Source organism: Lissotriton helveticus, chromosome 2_1, assembly GCF_964261635.1.
Source record: "Lissotriton helveticus chromosome 2_1, aLisHel1.1, whole genome shotgun sequence".
In the NCBI taxonomy this organism is placed as follows: Eukaryota; Metazoa; Chordata; class Amphibia; order Caudata; family Salamandridae; genus Lissotriton; species Lissotriton helveticus.
Window position 1 is genome coordinate 647163350 of NC_136059.1, and position 18126 is coordinate 647181475.

The 18126-nt window shown below is 50.6% G+C and overlaps 1 protein-coding gene across 2 annotated transcripts in view; it reads left to right on the top strand.

Moving 5' to 3' along the window:
• RASA1 (RAS p21 protein activator 1) overlaps nt 1–18126 on the top strand; it is a 1157575-nt gene that overhangs the window by 581510 nt on the left and 557939 nt on the right. For both annotated transcript variants that reach the window (XM_078675333.1, XM_078675334.1), the window contains exon 16: nt 5199–5371. In XM_078675333.1, the coding sequence (XP_078531459.1) occupies nt 5199–5371 (173 nt within the window). The remainder of the gene's footprint in view (nt 1–5198; nt 5372–18126) is intronic.

The window sequence follows — 18126 nt, forward strand, 5'->3', positions numbered from 1 at the left end:
GGTCCGGGATATTCAGGCTCTTATTCCCATCTTTCAGCCGTCATCCCGGGTTTCGGTCAGGTTGACGCTGCGGCTTCTGGGGCTGATGGCCTCCTGCATCCTACTGGTGCATCACGCCAGGTGGCGGATGCGGGCTCTGCAGTGGGACCTGAAGTTTCAGTGGGCCCAGCATCAGGGCAACCTATCCGACCACGTCCTGATCTCGGAGGGCACTGCGAGACAGCTGCAGTGGTGGCTTACGGACCGCGATTGGGTCAACGGCAGATCCCCCTCCCTTCCCCAACCGGAGCACGTAGTTGTGACGGACGCGTCCCCTCAGGGCTGGGGAGGCCACATGGGAGAGGCGGAGATCAGAGGCCTCTGGTCTCCGGCGGAGACCCGGCTCCACATCAACCTGTTGGAGCTCAGGGCGATTCGTCTGGCACTGAAGGCATTCCTCCCCTCTGTCCGGGGGAGTGTAGTGCAGGTGTTCACGGACAACACCACCGCCATGTGGTACTGCAACAAACAAGGCGGGGTGGGGTCGTGGATCCTTTGTCAAGACGCTCTTCGCCTTTGGCAATGGCTGGAACGCCAGGGCGTGACCCTGGTGGCTCAACACCTGGCAGGTTCTCTGAACGCCAGGGCGGACGAGCCCAGCCGTCGGTGCATGATGGATCACGAATGGCGTCTGAACTCGGACGTGGCGCAAGGCCTCTTTCAGCGATGGGGAGAGCCTTGGTTAGATCTATTCGCCACCGAAGAGAACGCGCAATGTCATCAGTTCTGCGCGTTGGAATTTCCAAGGCGGCACTCGCTCGGAGACGCTTTTCGTCGCGAGTGGAGTTGCGGTCTGTTGTACGCCTTTCCGCCTATACCACTTCTGCCCAGAGTGCTGAAGAAGATCAAGCGCGACCGGCCCCAAGTCATCCTTGTGGCTCCGGACTGGGCGAGAAGGTACTGGTATCCAGAGCTACTCAGTATGTCAGTCGATCCCCCGGTTCGTCTGCCTCTTCAGGAGGACCTTCTGTCGCAGCAGCAGGGGACGGTCCTCCACCCGAACCTGTCCAGTCTCCACCTCCATGCTTGGAGATTGAGCGGCGACAGTTGAGGCCATTTGACTTGCCTCCTGAAGTTTGTAACATCATTCTGGCAGCCAGGCGTCCCTCCACAAAGTCTGTATACGCCTGCAGGTGGAACAGATTTGTGGCATGGTGCACAGCAAAGGCTGTGGATCCCCTCAATGCCCCTCTTTCTGAGGTCCTTCTCTTCCTTCTTTCTCTTGCCCAGCAGGGCTCTGCTCTGGGCACTATCAAGGGCTACATTCTGCCCTTTCAGCCTTTCTCAGGCTGCCTGATCAACCTTCTTTGTTCAAGTCCCCTATTGTTAATAGATTTCTTAAGGGCATCACACACACGTTTCCTCCTGTTCCGTTTGTGATGCCTCAGTGGGACTTGAACCTGGTTCTTACATTTCTGATATGCGCTCCCTTTGAGCCACTTCACAACTGTCCTCTTCTCCTTCTGACTTTGAAGACTGCTTTCCTGGTTGCCATCACCTCTGCCAGGAGAGTGAGTGAGCTCCAGGCCCTTTCTTGTACCCCACCTTTCCTTTCTGTCCATCCGGACAAAGTGGTGCTGCGTACCAAACCTTCTTTCCTGCCCAAGGTTGTCACGGCCTTCCACATCGGGCAGTCTATCGCCTTGCCAACCTTCTTCCCGCCACCGCATCCCTCTAAAGAGGAAGAGCGGCTCCACCGTCTGGACCCAAAACGTGCGCTCTCATTCTACTTGGATCGCACACGCCAGTTCCGGGTGGGTGACCAACTCTTTGTTGGTTACGTGGGCGCGAAGAAGGGGAAAGCGGTGCACAAGAGGACCATCTCCCGGTGGATCATCCTGTGTATCCAGGCATGCTACTCCTTGGCTAGAAAGGAGCCTCCTGCTGGATTGCGGGCTCATTCTACCCGAGCCACGGCGACTACCACTGCCCTGGGCAGTGGAGTGCCCTTACAAGACATCTGTCAGGCAGCTACGTGGGCATCGCTGCACACGTTTGCAAGACGCTACTGCCTGGACAGCCAAGTCCGGAGGGATGGCTTCTTTGGCCGTTCTGTCCTCCAGAACTTTCTGGTGTGATTATTGGTTCGCAGACCCACCACCGGTGTTGGTATTGCTGGGGTATCTATTCTAAGGTAAGGAATCTAATACTACCGTGTCTCTTTCAGATGCACAAGTTACTACTTGTGTAACGATATATCTGTAAGAGACATTAGTTAGTATTAGATTCCTTTCCGACCCACCCATCCTCCCCGTTCTGCGAACCGATATCTAGGGTTAGGGTTACCCCCTTTCAGGGCCCTAGTTTCAATGGCACCAGTGTTGGTTTTTAACATGGCTCTGCGTTTCTGGCGCGGAAAAGCTGTGTCTAAGAACTGACGTCAGCACGCGGAGGCGGCGTCTAAGTACTCCGACGACGTCATCACGGCGCCCACGACGCCGACGACGGACGCGGAGCCGCAGACGGCGCCTACTGACGCGCAAGGGTACTGCTACGAAAAAATGTCCGGATCCAGTCTGACGCCTGGGGATATTCTAAGGTAAGGAATCTAATACTAACTAATGTCTCTTACAGATATATCGTTACACAAGTAGTAACTTGTGCATCAGAGCGCCTCGCAGCACGCTGACGTCACAGATGGGCGGGAGGGAGGTGCGGGGGAGACTCGGAAAGCCTTCTGTGTCTCCCCCAGGGGAAATGCTAGAAAAAACAATCTCCGGTGCTTTGCACTGGAGGATTGAATGGGGCCCTCCCTGATGAAGGCCAATTCACGTGCGCCGCACCAGGGAGGTACTGCTTGCACCAAACAGGTTACTCATTTGCATTTTTCTCTCTTGCTCTGGGTGAAAATCCGATGAGCGAAAATAAGTGCTGGTCCCCAAAACCTGTTGCGGGTTGGCCTAACCTACAGCAACCAGCCCAATTAAGTGCTGCCCACAGCACAAATACCCTGGGTACTGGAGCACTTTCAGCAGCCAAGGCTTGTTAAGTGTCCTGTCCGGTTACCGACCCTGCCAAGACTCACCTGACGACGAGGGACGTCCGCATTACCGAGGCCAGCACCGAGAGTGGCCCTGTTCTGTTTTTTCACATTACCATGTTAACCCCAAGAAGTGAAACCCTCGAATGCAAGCAACTCGTCGGACAAAACACCTCTGCACCGGAGTCCCACAGCCCAAGTTCGAGCCAACTGAAAGTGCCTCCTTGCTCCTAACAGACCCTCCAGAGCCGAAACCCCTTTGGGTTCTGCCGGACTTGTCCCCAAGTCCCCACTTGCAGCCTTTTTCTTGTTACCGGCTTCTTCATTGACTTTACCATGTAGTGCATGAGCCTACCATCGCGAGCAGCACCTCTGCACCCGGGCACACTAGGTCAGGTAAAAACAAACTTCTAGTGGTTCTATGGATCTTGGTCCCTAAGCACCTTAAGTCCAGTAGATCAATCCTAACAACCATTTGCAATTATACTTATGCAGTGTGTGCCTCTCCTGTAGGATAACACTACCACGTGCAAGGCTCATGCCTCAAATTTAATAGCATTTGCTATTCTACTGTTTTTGTGTGAAAAACTCAAAGTACTTACCTGATTCTGAGGATCTTGGTGTCTAATTTAATATAAAAATCTGTGCTATATTTATAAATTGCTCTCAAATTTCTTCTTGAATGTTTGTCTTGTTTGACTCTGTGTGTACAACAAATGCTCAACATCCTCCTCTGATACGCCTAAAGCTGCGTGACCACCCTACCACAAAATAAAGCTCTTTGGGATTGTTAAAGCAAGCCCCTGTAAACCAGTGAGGTACGCCTGCACTTTCTGCACAGTATACCTCATTTTGGTACACTATATAGAAAGCCAGCTTTCTACAGTCTTCACATGTATATAATGCACCATCTTAGGGCTGAAATCCCTGCTGTAGGGGTGACATATGTATGAGAACTGCAGTGTGCTTGGGCATTGCACACAGAATGTGTGTAATGTCGTGTTTTCAGAAGGGCTTGTGCCCTCCCACACATCCTGGAGTGGCAGTCTGCATGCAGTTTTTTGTGGTTCCATGTGGGTGGCATAATGCATGCTGAAGGACCCTCTGTAGTACCCATGCCCTGGGTACAATAGGTACCATTTACCAAACACTTCAAGAGTGCTAAATTCCTTGCCAATTGGGGTACTAATGAGCATGTTGTAGTTTTTAGGGAAAAAGCACTGGCACTAGGGCTTGTTTAGCAGGAACAGCGAAGAAGCCCACCCTTGGTTCGCCAGGAGGGACTCCTCAACACTGCCTTCAGCCTCTTTGTGCAGCCCTCCCTGACTGCGAGTGACTCTCCTGAGAAAAACCCAATGCTTTGAGACACCTCTGCACCCATCGCCCCTGGCCGAGTAGAAGTGGACCAAAGGTGTCCTCATGTTCCCGAGCATCATGAGATCTCAGATCCTCTGTTGGTTCAAACTGACTAGCCTCCCAATCCAAACCCGCAACCTCTTTCCGACGGTACCGATCCCTATTGACTTAACATTGGGCACCCAAGGCTGTATGCCGCCTCTGCCACCGGCCGCCACAGTGCAGCGTGTATGACCCCTTGGTGCTGCTTGGCCCTTTCCCTCCACTCACCTTAAGACCAAGAGATTGGTTCTATAAGTCACTGTGAAATAGCTGTATGCATTATTTGTTTTTCCTCTGTAGGATAACATTGCCAACTCTGGAAATTGCCAGATCGACTTTTGTGAACTAAAAGTATTTCTATCTTGAAACGTACTTACCGGATTGTAATGATTTTGGTGTCAAATATTATGTAAAGATACACGTTATTTTTATAAATTGGTGTGGACTTCCTTATTGAGTTGAGTGCATCATTTATTGACTGTGTATTGCAGATGCCTAACTCTTCTCTGTGATAAGCCTTAGGCTGCTCGACCACACCACCCCCTAAGAGGGCACTTTGGGATTGCTCAGTCAAGCCCCTGTCTACTTCTAAGGGATACTTTGACTCTTTGCACAGTATACCTCTTTTTGGTATACTATATAAAGATCCAGCTTCCTACTAAAACCTATTAGCATTCTTTGTGAAGAAAACACAATGTTTTTCGTAATTTCATATAATACATTTTGGCATTCACAAGCTTTGTCTCTTCTTCTAAATGCCCTGCTTGTTTTTGTTTCAAAGTATTTATGCGATGCCAGTTAAGTCGACTGCAGAAAGGACATGCAACAGATGAGTGGTTTCAGCTCAGTTCCCACATACCATTAAAAGGTATAGAACCAGGTTCCTTGCGTGTCAGAGCACGATATTCTATGGAGAAAATCATGCCAGAAGAAGAGTACAGTGAGTTTAAAGAGGTATTTAATTGCCTTGCCAGTTTTAGTTTTGTGTCTATTGAAAAGCTTAAAATATGATAGCATATTTGTTGTGCTCTTTTCCTAAAGTGATATATGTGTAGCTCATTTCTAATGACCCAAAAATATGTTGAATGTTTTCTCTTGGTAAATGTATAGGGAATGTACAAAATGGTTGTTTCCATCCTATTGTTTTACAACAGCATTGATTGCTTCAATGTCTGCCAATTTCAATACTGAAATATTAAAAGCTCAGGGTAGACTCTGATTGCTAGGATTCATTTTTGAATGCTAAAAACAATAAAAAGAATACAGTATAGAATATGGCAACATACATTCAAATGTCTTCAAATGTAATATTAGTGAGGGCTTTGAGTAGTTAGGATTTTTGAACTAAGCTGACTGAGATTTGATTGTTATAAACACCAGGTCAAGATAAAGACGGGCATAAAAACATGAATGTACCTCCAATTGATGTTTAGATTTGTGATTTCTCCGACAACAAGGATGATCTTTAAGTAACTTGTTTTATAGCCTGTCAGTATTTGTAGGCATGTATTTGCCTGATCATAAGGGCCAGCACCATGTTTCAATCTTATTTCTCTGGGTTCATGAGTTCCTCTAGTATCTTGGATTTTTTTTAAAGTAATTTATTACAAGTATCTTTATAGAATGAGTGTTGCTGCTGGGGCAGGGCATTACATTTTAAAAATGAGTTGTAGTAGTTGACAGTTTATAGGTTACAGTAGTTGTGTTCTACAGGAGAGCACAACGGGGGTTGCTGGGCCCCAGTTCTCTCATTGTTAGCCCTTACCTTTTTGCTTTTAAAATCGCCAAGGAGCGCTTTAGACCACACCCCCTCACCTCCCCGTTGCTGGGCTATAAAGCCTGCCTGTCAGTACGTTCGTGCAGCCAAACGAGACGGAAACTGACATCGTTTGATTTCCTTGTAAGCACTAGTGTGTTGGGAGGTGCATGACACCCGCATCCTGCTTTAACCGCCATTTTGAAAGGGCGGTTTATAGATCTCGCCTGAGCCAGCTCATTTTTTTTTTTAAACAGATTTTATTAATTAAGTACAACATTCACATGTGCTCATGGACAACATGTGCAGTCGCACAGTCAAGCAACACCGCGGGCATACAGCAAATCAGAGTCCTGCATCGTGCTAGATCGTACACCTCTTCATCTTCGGTCTCACAAGGAGAATTGTTCATCGGTTGCAGGAGATTTATCTATTCCGATTTGTGATGCAGCCCTAAGGGCCAATCCATGCTACCCTAGGAGTATGCTTACATTGTCTTCAACAATCAGTCTTACAAGCCAACCAAAAAGACCCCCCCCAACCTATTCCCTCCCTTCCCTAGTCCCCCATTAGCCCCTCCTCCACCTTCCCTCAGACATGTCGCTCTCTCTAACAGCACACTCGTTGCACAAAATGCTTTCCTGACACTTCGTTGGATTCCCTATGGCTGTAATCAATGTCCCATCCAGAAGGATGCACACGTCTTCCCCACCCGTACTCCTATGGTTGTGTTCCCATATAAGGAAGGGGGTCCCTCACTTCCAGAGAGATCCGTCGTCGTCGTCAGTCGGGGCTTTAAAAAGATCCACCATCACCACCCAGGCCCTCGCCGTGTCCAGTAATTTATCATTGTCAGTTCTCCGAGCAATCTGAAGCCGGAGGGACCCCTCGCAGTCTGCCCACTTTATGAGTTCCCGCAGCCATCGCGCAGTGTTGGGGGCAGTGGTCGCCTTCCAACGGCTAGTAATTTCCCTTTTAGCTAGGACTAAGCCCAAGTCCAGAAATTTGCTGGTGGTTTTATTACGGCATTGTGGGGGAACCAGTGTAACAGGCAAACCCCGGGGGTTAACTGCAGCCTGGTCAGGACCTCCTCCCAGAACCTGCGGAGTAGTGGGCAATCCCAGAACATGTGTAGGAACGCTGCCTTTTCCAGCCTGCATCATGGGCAAGCGGTGCGGGAGCCTAAAAATTCGTTGATTTTGTGAGGGGTAAGATACGCCCGATGAAACACATAAAATTGTATGAGCTGGAATCTCGCATTCCGGGAGCATTTCCATGCTCGCTCCAGCAGCATCTCCCATGGCCTTGCATCTATTGGCAACGCCAGGTCCGCCTCTTATTTGATGCGCAACCCCTCTAAGGGGGCTCCGGACCCCTTTGTCAGTCTCCTGTACAGGCAAGTCACCGCCTTAATCATACCCGCAGGGACGACCACATACTGGTAAGGGAGGAAGGTCTGTGGCTCCTCCATTCTCTTTTTCCAATGCCGACGCACAGCAGCTCTCAATGCCGCATGCAAGAGGAAATCCTGGGCAGGCAGTTCATGCCTCTCCATGAGGTCCTGAAACTGTAAGAGAGTGCCATTCTCGTACAGATCCCCAATGGTGGAGATCCCCAGTTCGTCACACTCCCGCAATCTCTGCCAGTGCCCCCCATGAGGCAGCTCCTCACAGAGCCACATTGGAATCTCAGGCGCATATGCAGGGCCTGCTTTATTTCGTCGTAGGACCCTACTCCAGCATTGTCGCAGCTCCCATAAATCTCTGGGCACCTCTTTCGCGCATCGGAAGCTGGAACAAAATCCTAGTCAGATGGCGAAGCCTCAAGTTCTCGCCTCTCTGGTCCACCTCTACTTCCAGCTTCCCCACCAGCCACTGCACGAACCACTGGAATTTGGCCCTGTGATAATATGCCTCAAAATCAGGTTCTGCAATGCCCCCTTCCTGTCTGGGGCGCATCATGGTAGTCAAAGCCACTCTACACCTCGCTGAGCCCCACATAAAACTCGTAATCATTGATCGTAATTGGGCAAAGTATTTCCCAGGCACCCACAGTGGTAGTGTACCGAAGTAGTAAAGCAGGCGAGGCAGAGATATAATTTTTAGCAATGCCACTCGTCCCGCAACCGACAGAGGCAGAGAACCCCAGAAATCAAGATTACTCTTGGTAGTTCTAAGAGCCCGCCCTACATTGCCCTCAAATAAGTCAGCAGCCTCATGATCAATTCTGACCTCTAGGTAAGGTAAGCATCTGCCTTCCCAACGCACATCTAGCCCCTCTGGAGGTTCGCAGCCACCCTCTCGTACCGGAAATAGACAAGTCTTAGTCCAATTGACTTTGAGCCCTGCCACTCGCCCCAGACTCTCCAGTAATTCCCGAGTACTCGGTAACTCATTGGCAGCATTGGCAAGGAACATTAACAAATCATCAGCATATAGAGCAATGTAGTGCATCTGACCCATCCCCTCTAAGCCCCTGTAGTGCACGGACGGCTAGGGGCTCCATTACCTGGGCGAACAGGAGGGGAGACAGCAGGCAGCCCTGCCTGGTCCCCCCCGCCTACATCACAAGCCGCGGAGATTGTCCCCCACCCATCCCCCCCCGTGTTCGAATCCTGGCCGTCGAGCGATTATAGAGAATCTTCGTCCAGGCCACAAATCCTTCACCTAATTCAAACGCCCTCAAAACCCTAAACAGATATGGCCACTCAAAACTATCAAAGGCTTTTTCAATGTCGATCGATAGCAGACATGCCTCCTCTCCCTCCACCGCCGTCTCGTGTAGCAATTGGCACAGTCGCCGTATATTCATGGCCGTGTTCCGGGTAGGAATGAACCCAGCCTGGTCCCCATGTACCAGAGTTGTCATGTGTGCCATCAGACGGCTGGCCAAGATATTGCTCAAAATCTTGTAGTAAATATTTAACATCGCCAGGGGGCGATATGCTGTGCGATCCCTCTCCGGCTTGCCCGGTTTAAGTAGTGGTACGATCACTGCCTCCCTTGTCGAGCTAGGTAAATATCCAATTTGTTTCGACCCAATATAAAGAGTCACCAGTTGTGGGGCCAGCTGATCTATATATGTAACATAGAACTCAAACTGCAACCCAGCAGTACCCGGTGGTTCGAGGCATGTGGGCTGCTGAATTCATATCTATAGCATAGCTCGCCGCCTAGTGTTGGGTCCGGATGATTGCACATTGTTGTCCTGGAAGAGTCTTCGAAGTATCACGAGATAGGTGGCTCCTCCCCTGGACTACAGCGCGCATGGGCATCGACTCCATCCTCAGATTGTTTTTTTCCGCCATTGGGTTCGGATGTAATTTCGTTATCTCCAGTTCGGAATAAACATAAACTTTTTCGAGGCCAGAAGGCCTTTTTCGAACCGTCGATATTGTTTGCGTTCGGTCCCCGGTTCAGTTCCAACTCTGTTCGAGTCGGATATCCAGGGAGTCGTGTGACTCTTCGGTGATCGAGGCCCAGTCGACGCAGCAAGACTTTCGACGGCATGGAACGGAGTCCGTTCAAGAAGTGTCCCGTGTGCGGATCGAAGTATCCCCACATTGACGTCCATCCAGTGTGCAATAAGTGCCTGTCGCCGGACCACGACGAAGCCAGCTGTATGGCCTGTTCCAGGTTTCGTTAAAAGAAAACGATTCAGCTTCGGCGCGTGGCGCGCCTCGAGGCTCGGCTCCGGCACCGGTGGACATCTTCGACAACGATGAAGCAGACGGACAACAGGTTCAGATGCAGATTTCACCTCCAACGGTGGACATCGAATACGACTACAAAGCGGATGTCGAAGGCCTTGACGTAGAAGTCGTCGACGAGGTAGGAGACGACGATGAGGCCTATGGGGCCATGGAAGATAGCTCAGAGGAAGAGCTATGCCCCGTTCGAACAATTACAAAGGCTCAGGTCGAGGGATCGCCACATGGCCTTACCCAAGACCTTATTCCAGAATCCACGGCCCCGCTACGGACACTTCGGCGGAGCCGCCATTGTCGAAACCGAAACTGAAACCATCGGTGTCGACAAAAACAAAAATGGTCGAGGCGCCATCGAAACCGACGACGTCTGCTCCCCCATCGACGCCATCGTCTTCCGAGGTGTCGGGGCAATTGAAGCCGAAGAAAGCTGTCGACCCGGTCAAGGTGCCGAAAGTGGTCAAGGTCGTCGAGCCGAAAACAAAAAAGGCCGTCGACTCGGAGTCAAGCAAGGCCGTCGAGCCGAAGTCCAAAAAGGCCGTCGAGCCGAAGTCAGGCAAAGGCGTCGAGCCGAAGACCGGAACCCCGACGCCAGTAGTCAAGGCCGCCGATCCGAGACCGTCGGCGCCAACGTCTGCGGCCAAGGACAGGGATCGTAGCGCCCCTAAAGAGGATGCTCCTACGCCTCGATCGGAGAAGCCAAAGTCATCGACGCTCGGGTCATCCCCTGGGGGTGGACCGAGGTCAACTGTCGGGTCGACGAAGCCGTCCGCTTCCTTTACGAAGCAGGTCTCGGACTCCCTCAAGCGAATTAGGGACAAGGCTTCAGCGTAGGAACCTAAGACACCTGCCACCCCGAAGCAAGCTGTCCCGACGCCAAAGACTTGGACGCCGATCCTCTTCACGTTGCCGCTGAAGGTGGCGCCGAAGGCCTTCGCACCGCGCTCGGTGCCCAAGGACTCTGTGGTGTCGAAGCCGACTCACCCGGCTGGGAGTTTGATGCATCGGCCACCCTTACTAGAAGAGCAGTCAGAGCATTTCATCGATGCCGACACCGGGAAGCTTACGCTTTATAAAAGGAAAATCACGGCATCGCAGCCTTTGGAGTCATACACAATTCCTCAGAGAATTACTTCACAACCAGAAATTGAATCTGTCCCTGCCGCGTTTTTCAAACACCTGGGACCCCAGACGTTTTGAACAATATTGACCTAGAGGTACTTTTTAAAAATCCTTGATGGTCTGATGTCGGGGTTATATACCCCCAGGAACAATCACGATGTGATTTTTACTGACATTAAAGCCTTGAGTAGAATTTGTTAACAGTAGTTTCAATATTTGTAGTATACAATTGGTTTTCAAACCAGGCTTTCATCCTTTGAACCCTATTGATTATCTTCTCTCCTCTTTATTTTGAGGTTTCCACTCCATTAGACTGACCACGACGGTCAGCGTGGCACGTCTCTCCACGTACAGAGCCCGGCTGGGCCGTACTCCATGGTAATTAACTGTATGATAATTATTTCTCTTTTTTATGTCATTTATGTGATATACACTAAAACATATTCTCCCAAAAATTTCTATACAGAATTGCCCCATCGTCCCTTCTCCCTTTGTGACGTCCTGATGAAGACCCCGTGAAAGGACTTCAATTGGCCTACTGTTAGGGGTCGAAACGTCGACTTGTTTTCCCTTTGTTGAAATTCCGGCACACCCCCAATTTATCTAATAATTAGATGTGACCGTCGAATTTCACTTTTATGAACAATTTTGTAATTTGCCTTGTATTTTGGCTTTTGTATCATATTTGTTCTGACCTATGTCTGCAATTTGGTATTACTTTGGTTACCTTTTTGATACTGTGTCACTTTTCCTCAATCTAACACCTCCCCGAGCACCACTTCCCTCCCTTTCCTCCCCTTGGGGCCTTACTATCTATGAATTGATGTGATTAAATATTGTCAATCGGCAATCACTGAGCATTGGGTAATAAATAAAATTACCAATCGCAAAAAGAATTGTATTTGCTTTTATATAATTCCAGTGTATGTTGTCTACAATACACTTTCCTCTCTTACGGGGACCCCTCATATATGTACCGATCCGAGACCGTCGGCGCCAACGTCTGCGGCCAAGGACAGGGATCGTAGCGCCCCTAAAGAGGATGCTCCTACGCCTCGATCGGAGAAGCCAAAGTCATCGACGCTCGGGTCTTCCCCTGGGGGTGGACCGAGGTCAACTGTCGGGTCGACGAAGCCGTCCGCTTCCTTTACGAAGCAGGTCTCGGACTCCCTCAAGCGAATTAGGGACAAGGCTTCAGCGTCGGAACCTAAGACACCTGCAACCCCGAAGCAAGCTGTCCCGACGCCAAAGACTTGGACGCCGATCCTCTTCACGTTGCCGCTGAAGGTGGCGCCGAAGGCCTTCGCACCGCGCTCGGTGCCCAAGGACTCTGTGGTGTCGAAGCCGACTCACCCGGCTGGGAGTTTGATGCATCGGCCACCCTTACTAGAAGAGCAGTCAGAGCATTTCATCGATGCCGACACCGAGAAGCTTACGCTTTATAAAAGGAAAATCACGGCATCGCAGCCTTTGGAGTCATACACAATTCCTCTAAAGCGCAAGAGGCCTGCTCCAGAATCACCGGTCTTGGTCGAACCAATAGTTCGTCAGACTCTAAGAATTGCAACACCCTCACCCACTTACTCTGATGGAGAGGATGCAGGGGAACAGGACGAGGACTACAATTTTCCTGCCAACACAGAGCCTGATGAACAACAGGACTCATGGGCTGGGGCAGGTGACCAAGGGGATCAGCACACTGTCCAGGACCCTCAGGTGTACAACGTCAAGACCTCTCCCACTGAGGATTCTGCGGCTTTTAATGCCTTAATTGAGAGGGCAGCTAAAAACCACGACGTGGAAATGCATGCTGACCCTGTGGAGGTGGACTTCCTCTTTGACACTTTCTCAACTGCTGAAAAAACTGTAAAGACTCTTCCAATGCTGAAGGGGGTCCTTAAGCATGCTGCGGACATTTTTAAGGAACCCACACGGTCAAGGGTAGTCAACCCTAGAATTGAGAAAAAATACAGACCGGCACCTGGCGATCCTACCTACATCAAGGGCCAGTTGCCATTGGACTCTTTGGTAGTTTCTAATGCCCGCAAGAGGGCGAATTCGCAGACCACCGGTGAAGCTCCTCCCCCAGACAAAGAGTCTAAAGTGCTGGAGGCATCGGGAAAGAGAGTAGCAGCTCAGGCGGCCAATATCTGGCGTATCTCTAACACGCAGGCACTCTTGGCTAGATACGACAGGGCACACTACGACACTCTAGAGACCCTGTTGCAGCATCTACCAGATCAATATAAAGAGGCAGGGGAGTGCTTATCCAAGAAGGGAAGCTCATCTCGAACGCTTCCATCAAATGTGCACTAGATGTTGCGGACACTGCTGCCAGGGCGATTAACACCAGTGTAATGCTAAGACGTCAAGCATAGCTTAGGATCTCCGGGTTTAAGCCGGAAATACAAACTACCATCCTTAACCAGCCGGTAAACCCTGACAGATTATTTGGTCCTGAGGTGGATACCACCCTGGAAAAAATAAAGAAAGATACCGAGACTGCCAAGTCCATGGGGGCACTCAAGTCCAGCAGTTTCGGGGGAGCACTTTTCGTCGCTCAGGCAATAGAGGTGTTTCCAGGGGCCAAATGTCACAGAACACACAATTCAACAAGGGTGGTGCGCAATCCTCTTACACCAAGCAGAGTAGGGGAGGATACCGCGGCAACAGCGCCAAGGGCAGAGGCAGGGGCAACAACAACTCCCGTTCCTCCGCCCCCAGCAAACAGTGACTCCCTGTCACTGCCCCCCGACCATCCAACACCTGTCGGGGGGGGGGGGGAGACTCCAGCAGTTCCTGCCAGTCTGGAAATCCATCACCACAGACAGGTGGGTCAGGAAACTTATCCAGTTCGGCTATTGTTTGGAGCTAACATCCACTCCACCCAACATACCACCAAGACACCGTCCTATGTCCACAGAGCATTTGCACTTATTGCAGCATGAGGTTCTTGCCATGCTGCAAAAAGGCGCAATAGAGCTTGTGCCAGTGGAGGAAGAAGGCACAGGGGTGTATTCCCTGTACTTCTTAATCCCAAAGAAGGACGGTCCCTCAGACCTATTCTGGACCTAAGGCCCCTAAACCGGTACATTCTCTCAGAACACTTCCACATGCTAACACTGCAGCAGGTTCTTCCATTGCTCAATCAGGGAGACTGCCTCGCAACCTTGGATCTCAAGGATGCTTACTTTCACATCCCACTCCATCTATCCCACAGGAAATACCTCAGGTTCACCATTCAGAATCGGCATTACCAATTCAAGGTCCTTCCTTTCGGGGTGACCACAGCCCCCAGAGTGTTCACAAAATGTCTGGCGACAGTGGCGGCGCACCTCAGGAGACAAAACGTCCATGTCTATCCTTATCTGGACGACTGGCTGATTCAGACAAGGTCAGCCCAGCAGTGCGCCGCCGATATGTCCCACACCATTCACCTTCTTCACGGTCTGGGCTTCTCACTGAACTATCCGAAGTCGCACCTTCAGCCAGCCCATGTGCGGCAGTATTTGGGCGCGACGATAGATACTCTGGCAGCCCCGGCTCAGCCAAATTCAGTGAGGATCGACAACATCCAGTCGCTAATCCGAAAGTTCAGACCGCAACACTCACTTCCAGCAAGAGTGTTCATGCAGTTGATAGGCATGATGGCCTCCTGCATCTTCATAGTCCCGCACGCACGGTTGCATATGCGTCCGCTCCAAGAATGCTTGGCACATCAGTGGACTCAGGCTCAAGGACAGTTGAACGACCTAGTGTTTGTGACCGGTCGGGCATAAAAGTCTCTGCATTGGTGGACTCCACACAACCTTTGCAAGGGCCGACCGTTCCAAGAGCCTGTGCCACAGATTATCCTGATGACGGACGCATCTCTCCAGGGATGGGGAGCTCATGTGCTCCATTACACGGTGCAGGGACTATGGACGACGCAGCAAAGGAAGATTCACATCAACTACCTAGAACGGAAGGCAATCTTCATGGCACTCAAGTCCTTCAAAGTACATCTGTGCAACAAAGTCGTGTTGATCCGGACAGACAACATGACGGCCATGTACTACATCCAAAAGCAGGGAGGTACACACTCTCCACAGTTGTCTCATCTGGCTCAGAGCATGTGGAAGTGGGCCATTCAGAGGAACATCTTCCTCATGGCGGAACACCTCCCGGGCAAGGACAATCAGATGGCGGATCTGCTCAGCAGGTACAGCCACCAGATGCACGAGTGGGAGATACATCCATCAGTACTCCGCCCGTACTTCCAGCAGTGGGGTCATCCAGAGATAGACCTGTTTGCCACAAGGGAAAACGCAAAATGCCAAAGCTTTGCCGCCAGGTTCCCTCACCCACAGTCGCAGGGCAATGCGATATGGATGAACTGGTCAGGCAGATTTGCGTACGCTTTTCCCCCAGCACCTCTCATACCGCTGGTGGCACGAAAGCTAAAGCAGCACTCGATGACACTCATGCTGGTTGCTCCAACGTGGGCACGCCAACCGTGGTACACCACGTTTCTAGAACTCTCCGTGGTACCGCATCAAAGGCTGCACCTCACACCCAGGCTCTTGACGCAGAACCATGGCGACATTTAGCACACAGATCCGCAACAGCTCAATCTGGCGATCTGGCTCCTGAGGTCTTAGAATTTGGCTACCTTGATTTGCCTCCTGAATGCATGGACATCATCCGGGAGGCAAGAAAGCCCACTACCAGAGCTTGCTATGCGGCTAAATGGAAGCGGTTTGTCATTTACTGTACTGAACACAACATCAACCCGCTAGATGCATCCATTCCTAATATCATCTGCTATTTGTTACATCTTTACAAATGCAATCTGGCATAGACTTCCATTCGGATACACTTATCCGCTATAGCGGCTTATCTCCAAAACAGGCAGCATCTCTCTGTTTTCAGGGTGCCTGCCATTAAAGCCTTCCTAGAAGGGCTGAAGCGGGTTATCCCTCCCAGGACCGCGCCAGCTCCTGTGTGGAACCTCAACGTGGTCCTCACCAGGTTGATGGGCCCACCTTTTGAGCCTCTCCATTCCTGTGAGATTCAGTTCTTAACATGGAAAGTGGCTTTTCTCATTGCCATTACATCTCTACGCCGTGTTAGTGAGCTACATGCGCTCACTGTACAAGAGCCATTTATTCAAATTCATTCCAACAGGGTGGTGCTGCGCACTAACCGTAAATTCCTTCCTAAGGTGGTTTCGCAGTTTCATGTCAATCAAACCATCGAACTGCCCGCATTCTTTCAGAACCCTGAGACAGTAGCAGAAAGAATGCTCCACACTCTTGATGTCAAAAGAGCGTTGATGTACTACATTGATAGGACCAAGGACTTTAGAAAGACACAGCAGCTCTTTGTTGCCTTCTCAGCCCAGCACAAAGGCAACCCCATTTCCAAAGCAGGGATCGCCAGGTGGATCGTTAAGTGTATTCAGATTTGCTATCACAAGGCTAAGCACACTTTAACGGTCCCCCCCCAGAGCCCACTCCACCCGCAAGTTGGGGGCCTCCATGGCCCTGGGTAATATTCCTTTGGAAGATATTTGTAGAGCAGCCACATGGTCTACACCACATACATTTACTAAACATTACTGTGTAGATGTGCACTCCAAACAGCAGGCAGCTGTAGGACAGGCTGTTCTTAAAACACTTTTTCAGACTTCTGCAGCTGGCACAGGCGGCCGCCGTTGATGGAGGGACTGCTATGTATTCTATGCTATAGATATGAATTCAGCAGCCCACATGCCTCGAACTGAATATGCTACTTACCAGTATGCATCTGTTCTTGGCATGTAGGGCTGCTGACATTCATATCGCCCGCCCTCCTCCCCGGCGCCTGTAGCGGCTGCAGACTTTCTTGCATTTACTCCTAAGCATGGCCATCGCTTACGCTATTACACTCCATCTTTGCCGCAATGGCTAAAAACAATCTGAGGATGGAGTCGATGCCCATGCGCACTGTAGTCCAGGGGAGGAGCCACCTATCTCGTGATACTTCGAAGACTCTTCCAGGACAACAATGTGCAATCATCCGGACCCGACACTAGGCGGCGATCTATGCTATAGATATGAATGTCAGCAGCCCTACATGCCAAGAACAGATGCATACTGGTAAGTAGCATATTCATTTTGTACTTGGCCATACGCTTTATAGCCCCCCTGACCTCTCCCAACTCCACTGGGCGACCCAGGTTCTCCGCATCCGCCGCCTCAATCTGAGGCAGATATATATCTAGGAAGTCCCCTTCCTCCAGCTCTCTGGGGTCTAACCTGCTGCGATATAAAGTAGTGTAGTAATCCAGGAACCTCTTGTTAATGGCCTGTTGTCCATAGTGTCGTATCCCCCCATCTTCCCGTAGCTCAAGGATCGGTGTGCCTCTACTAGCTGGATTTGCCAACCAAGCTAGCAACAGCCTAGACTTATCCCTTTCAGCATGTGTTCGCGTCACATATGTCCTGTAATCAAAGCATCTCAGCCTACTTGCGTTGCCAACTCTTCTATCGCACTCAGCAGCTCTTCCTCTGTATCCTTCCGGCCAGGTCTCTCCCTTTCTTTCTCCCTGAGTCGCTGCTCCGCCTGCTGCACCTCACTCAATAGTGTTCTGCGAACTCCCACCACTTCTCCAATGCACCGTCCACGTATCACTACTTTGAATGCGTCCCACTCGTAATGCAAATTAGAAGATGTATTGATGTTATGCTGAAAATATTCCTCTATGGCAGTACCTATGGTAGTTCAGAAGACCTGGTCTTCCAACACTTCCGTGCGGCGACGCCACCTAGGGATCGCCGTTCTAAGGCGAACCCAGTTCAGGGACACCAAGAGAGGGTTATGATCAGAAGTTGTCCTAGCCAGGTACTCACTCATCATAATCGTCATGTGGACATCAGGAGAGCACAGTATTGCGTCCAACCAGACGTGCAGCTCATGTACAGCTGAAAAATAAGAGTAGTCTTGGTCCCCAGGGTGATGAGCCCTCCAGGTGTCCATCAGTCCCTAACGCTGTTGCCAGTCTCGTCTGGCCTCTGCAACCCTATGGGTGGGGGCGTCAGGAAGCGGAGGATGGGAGCGATCGTTCACTCCCCTGCTAGTTTCTGTGATAGCTGTGCCAGGAAG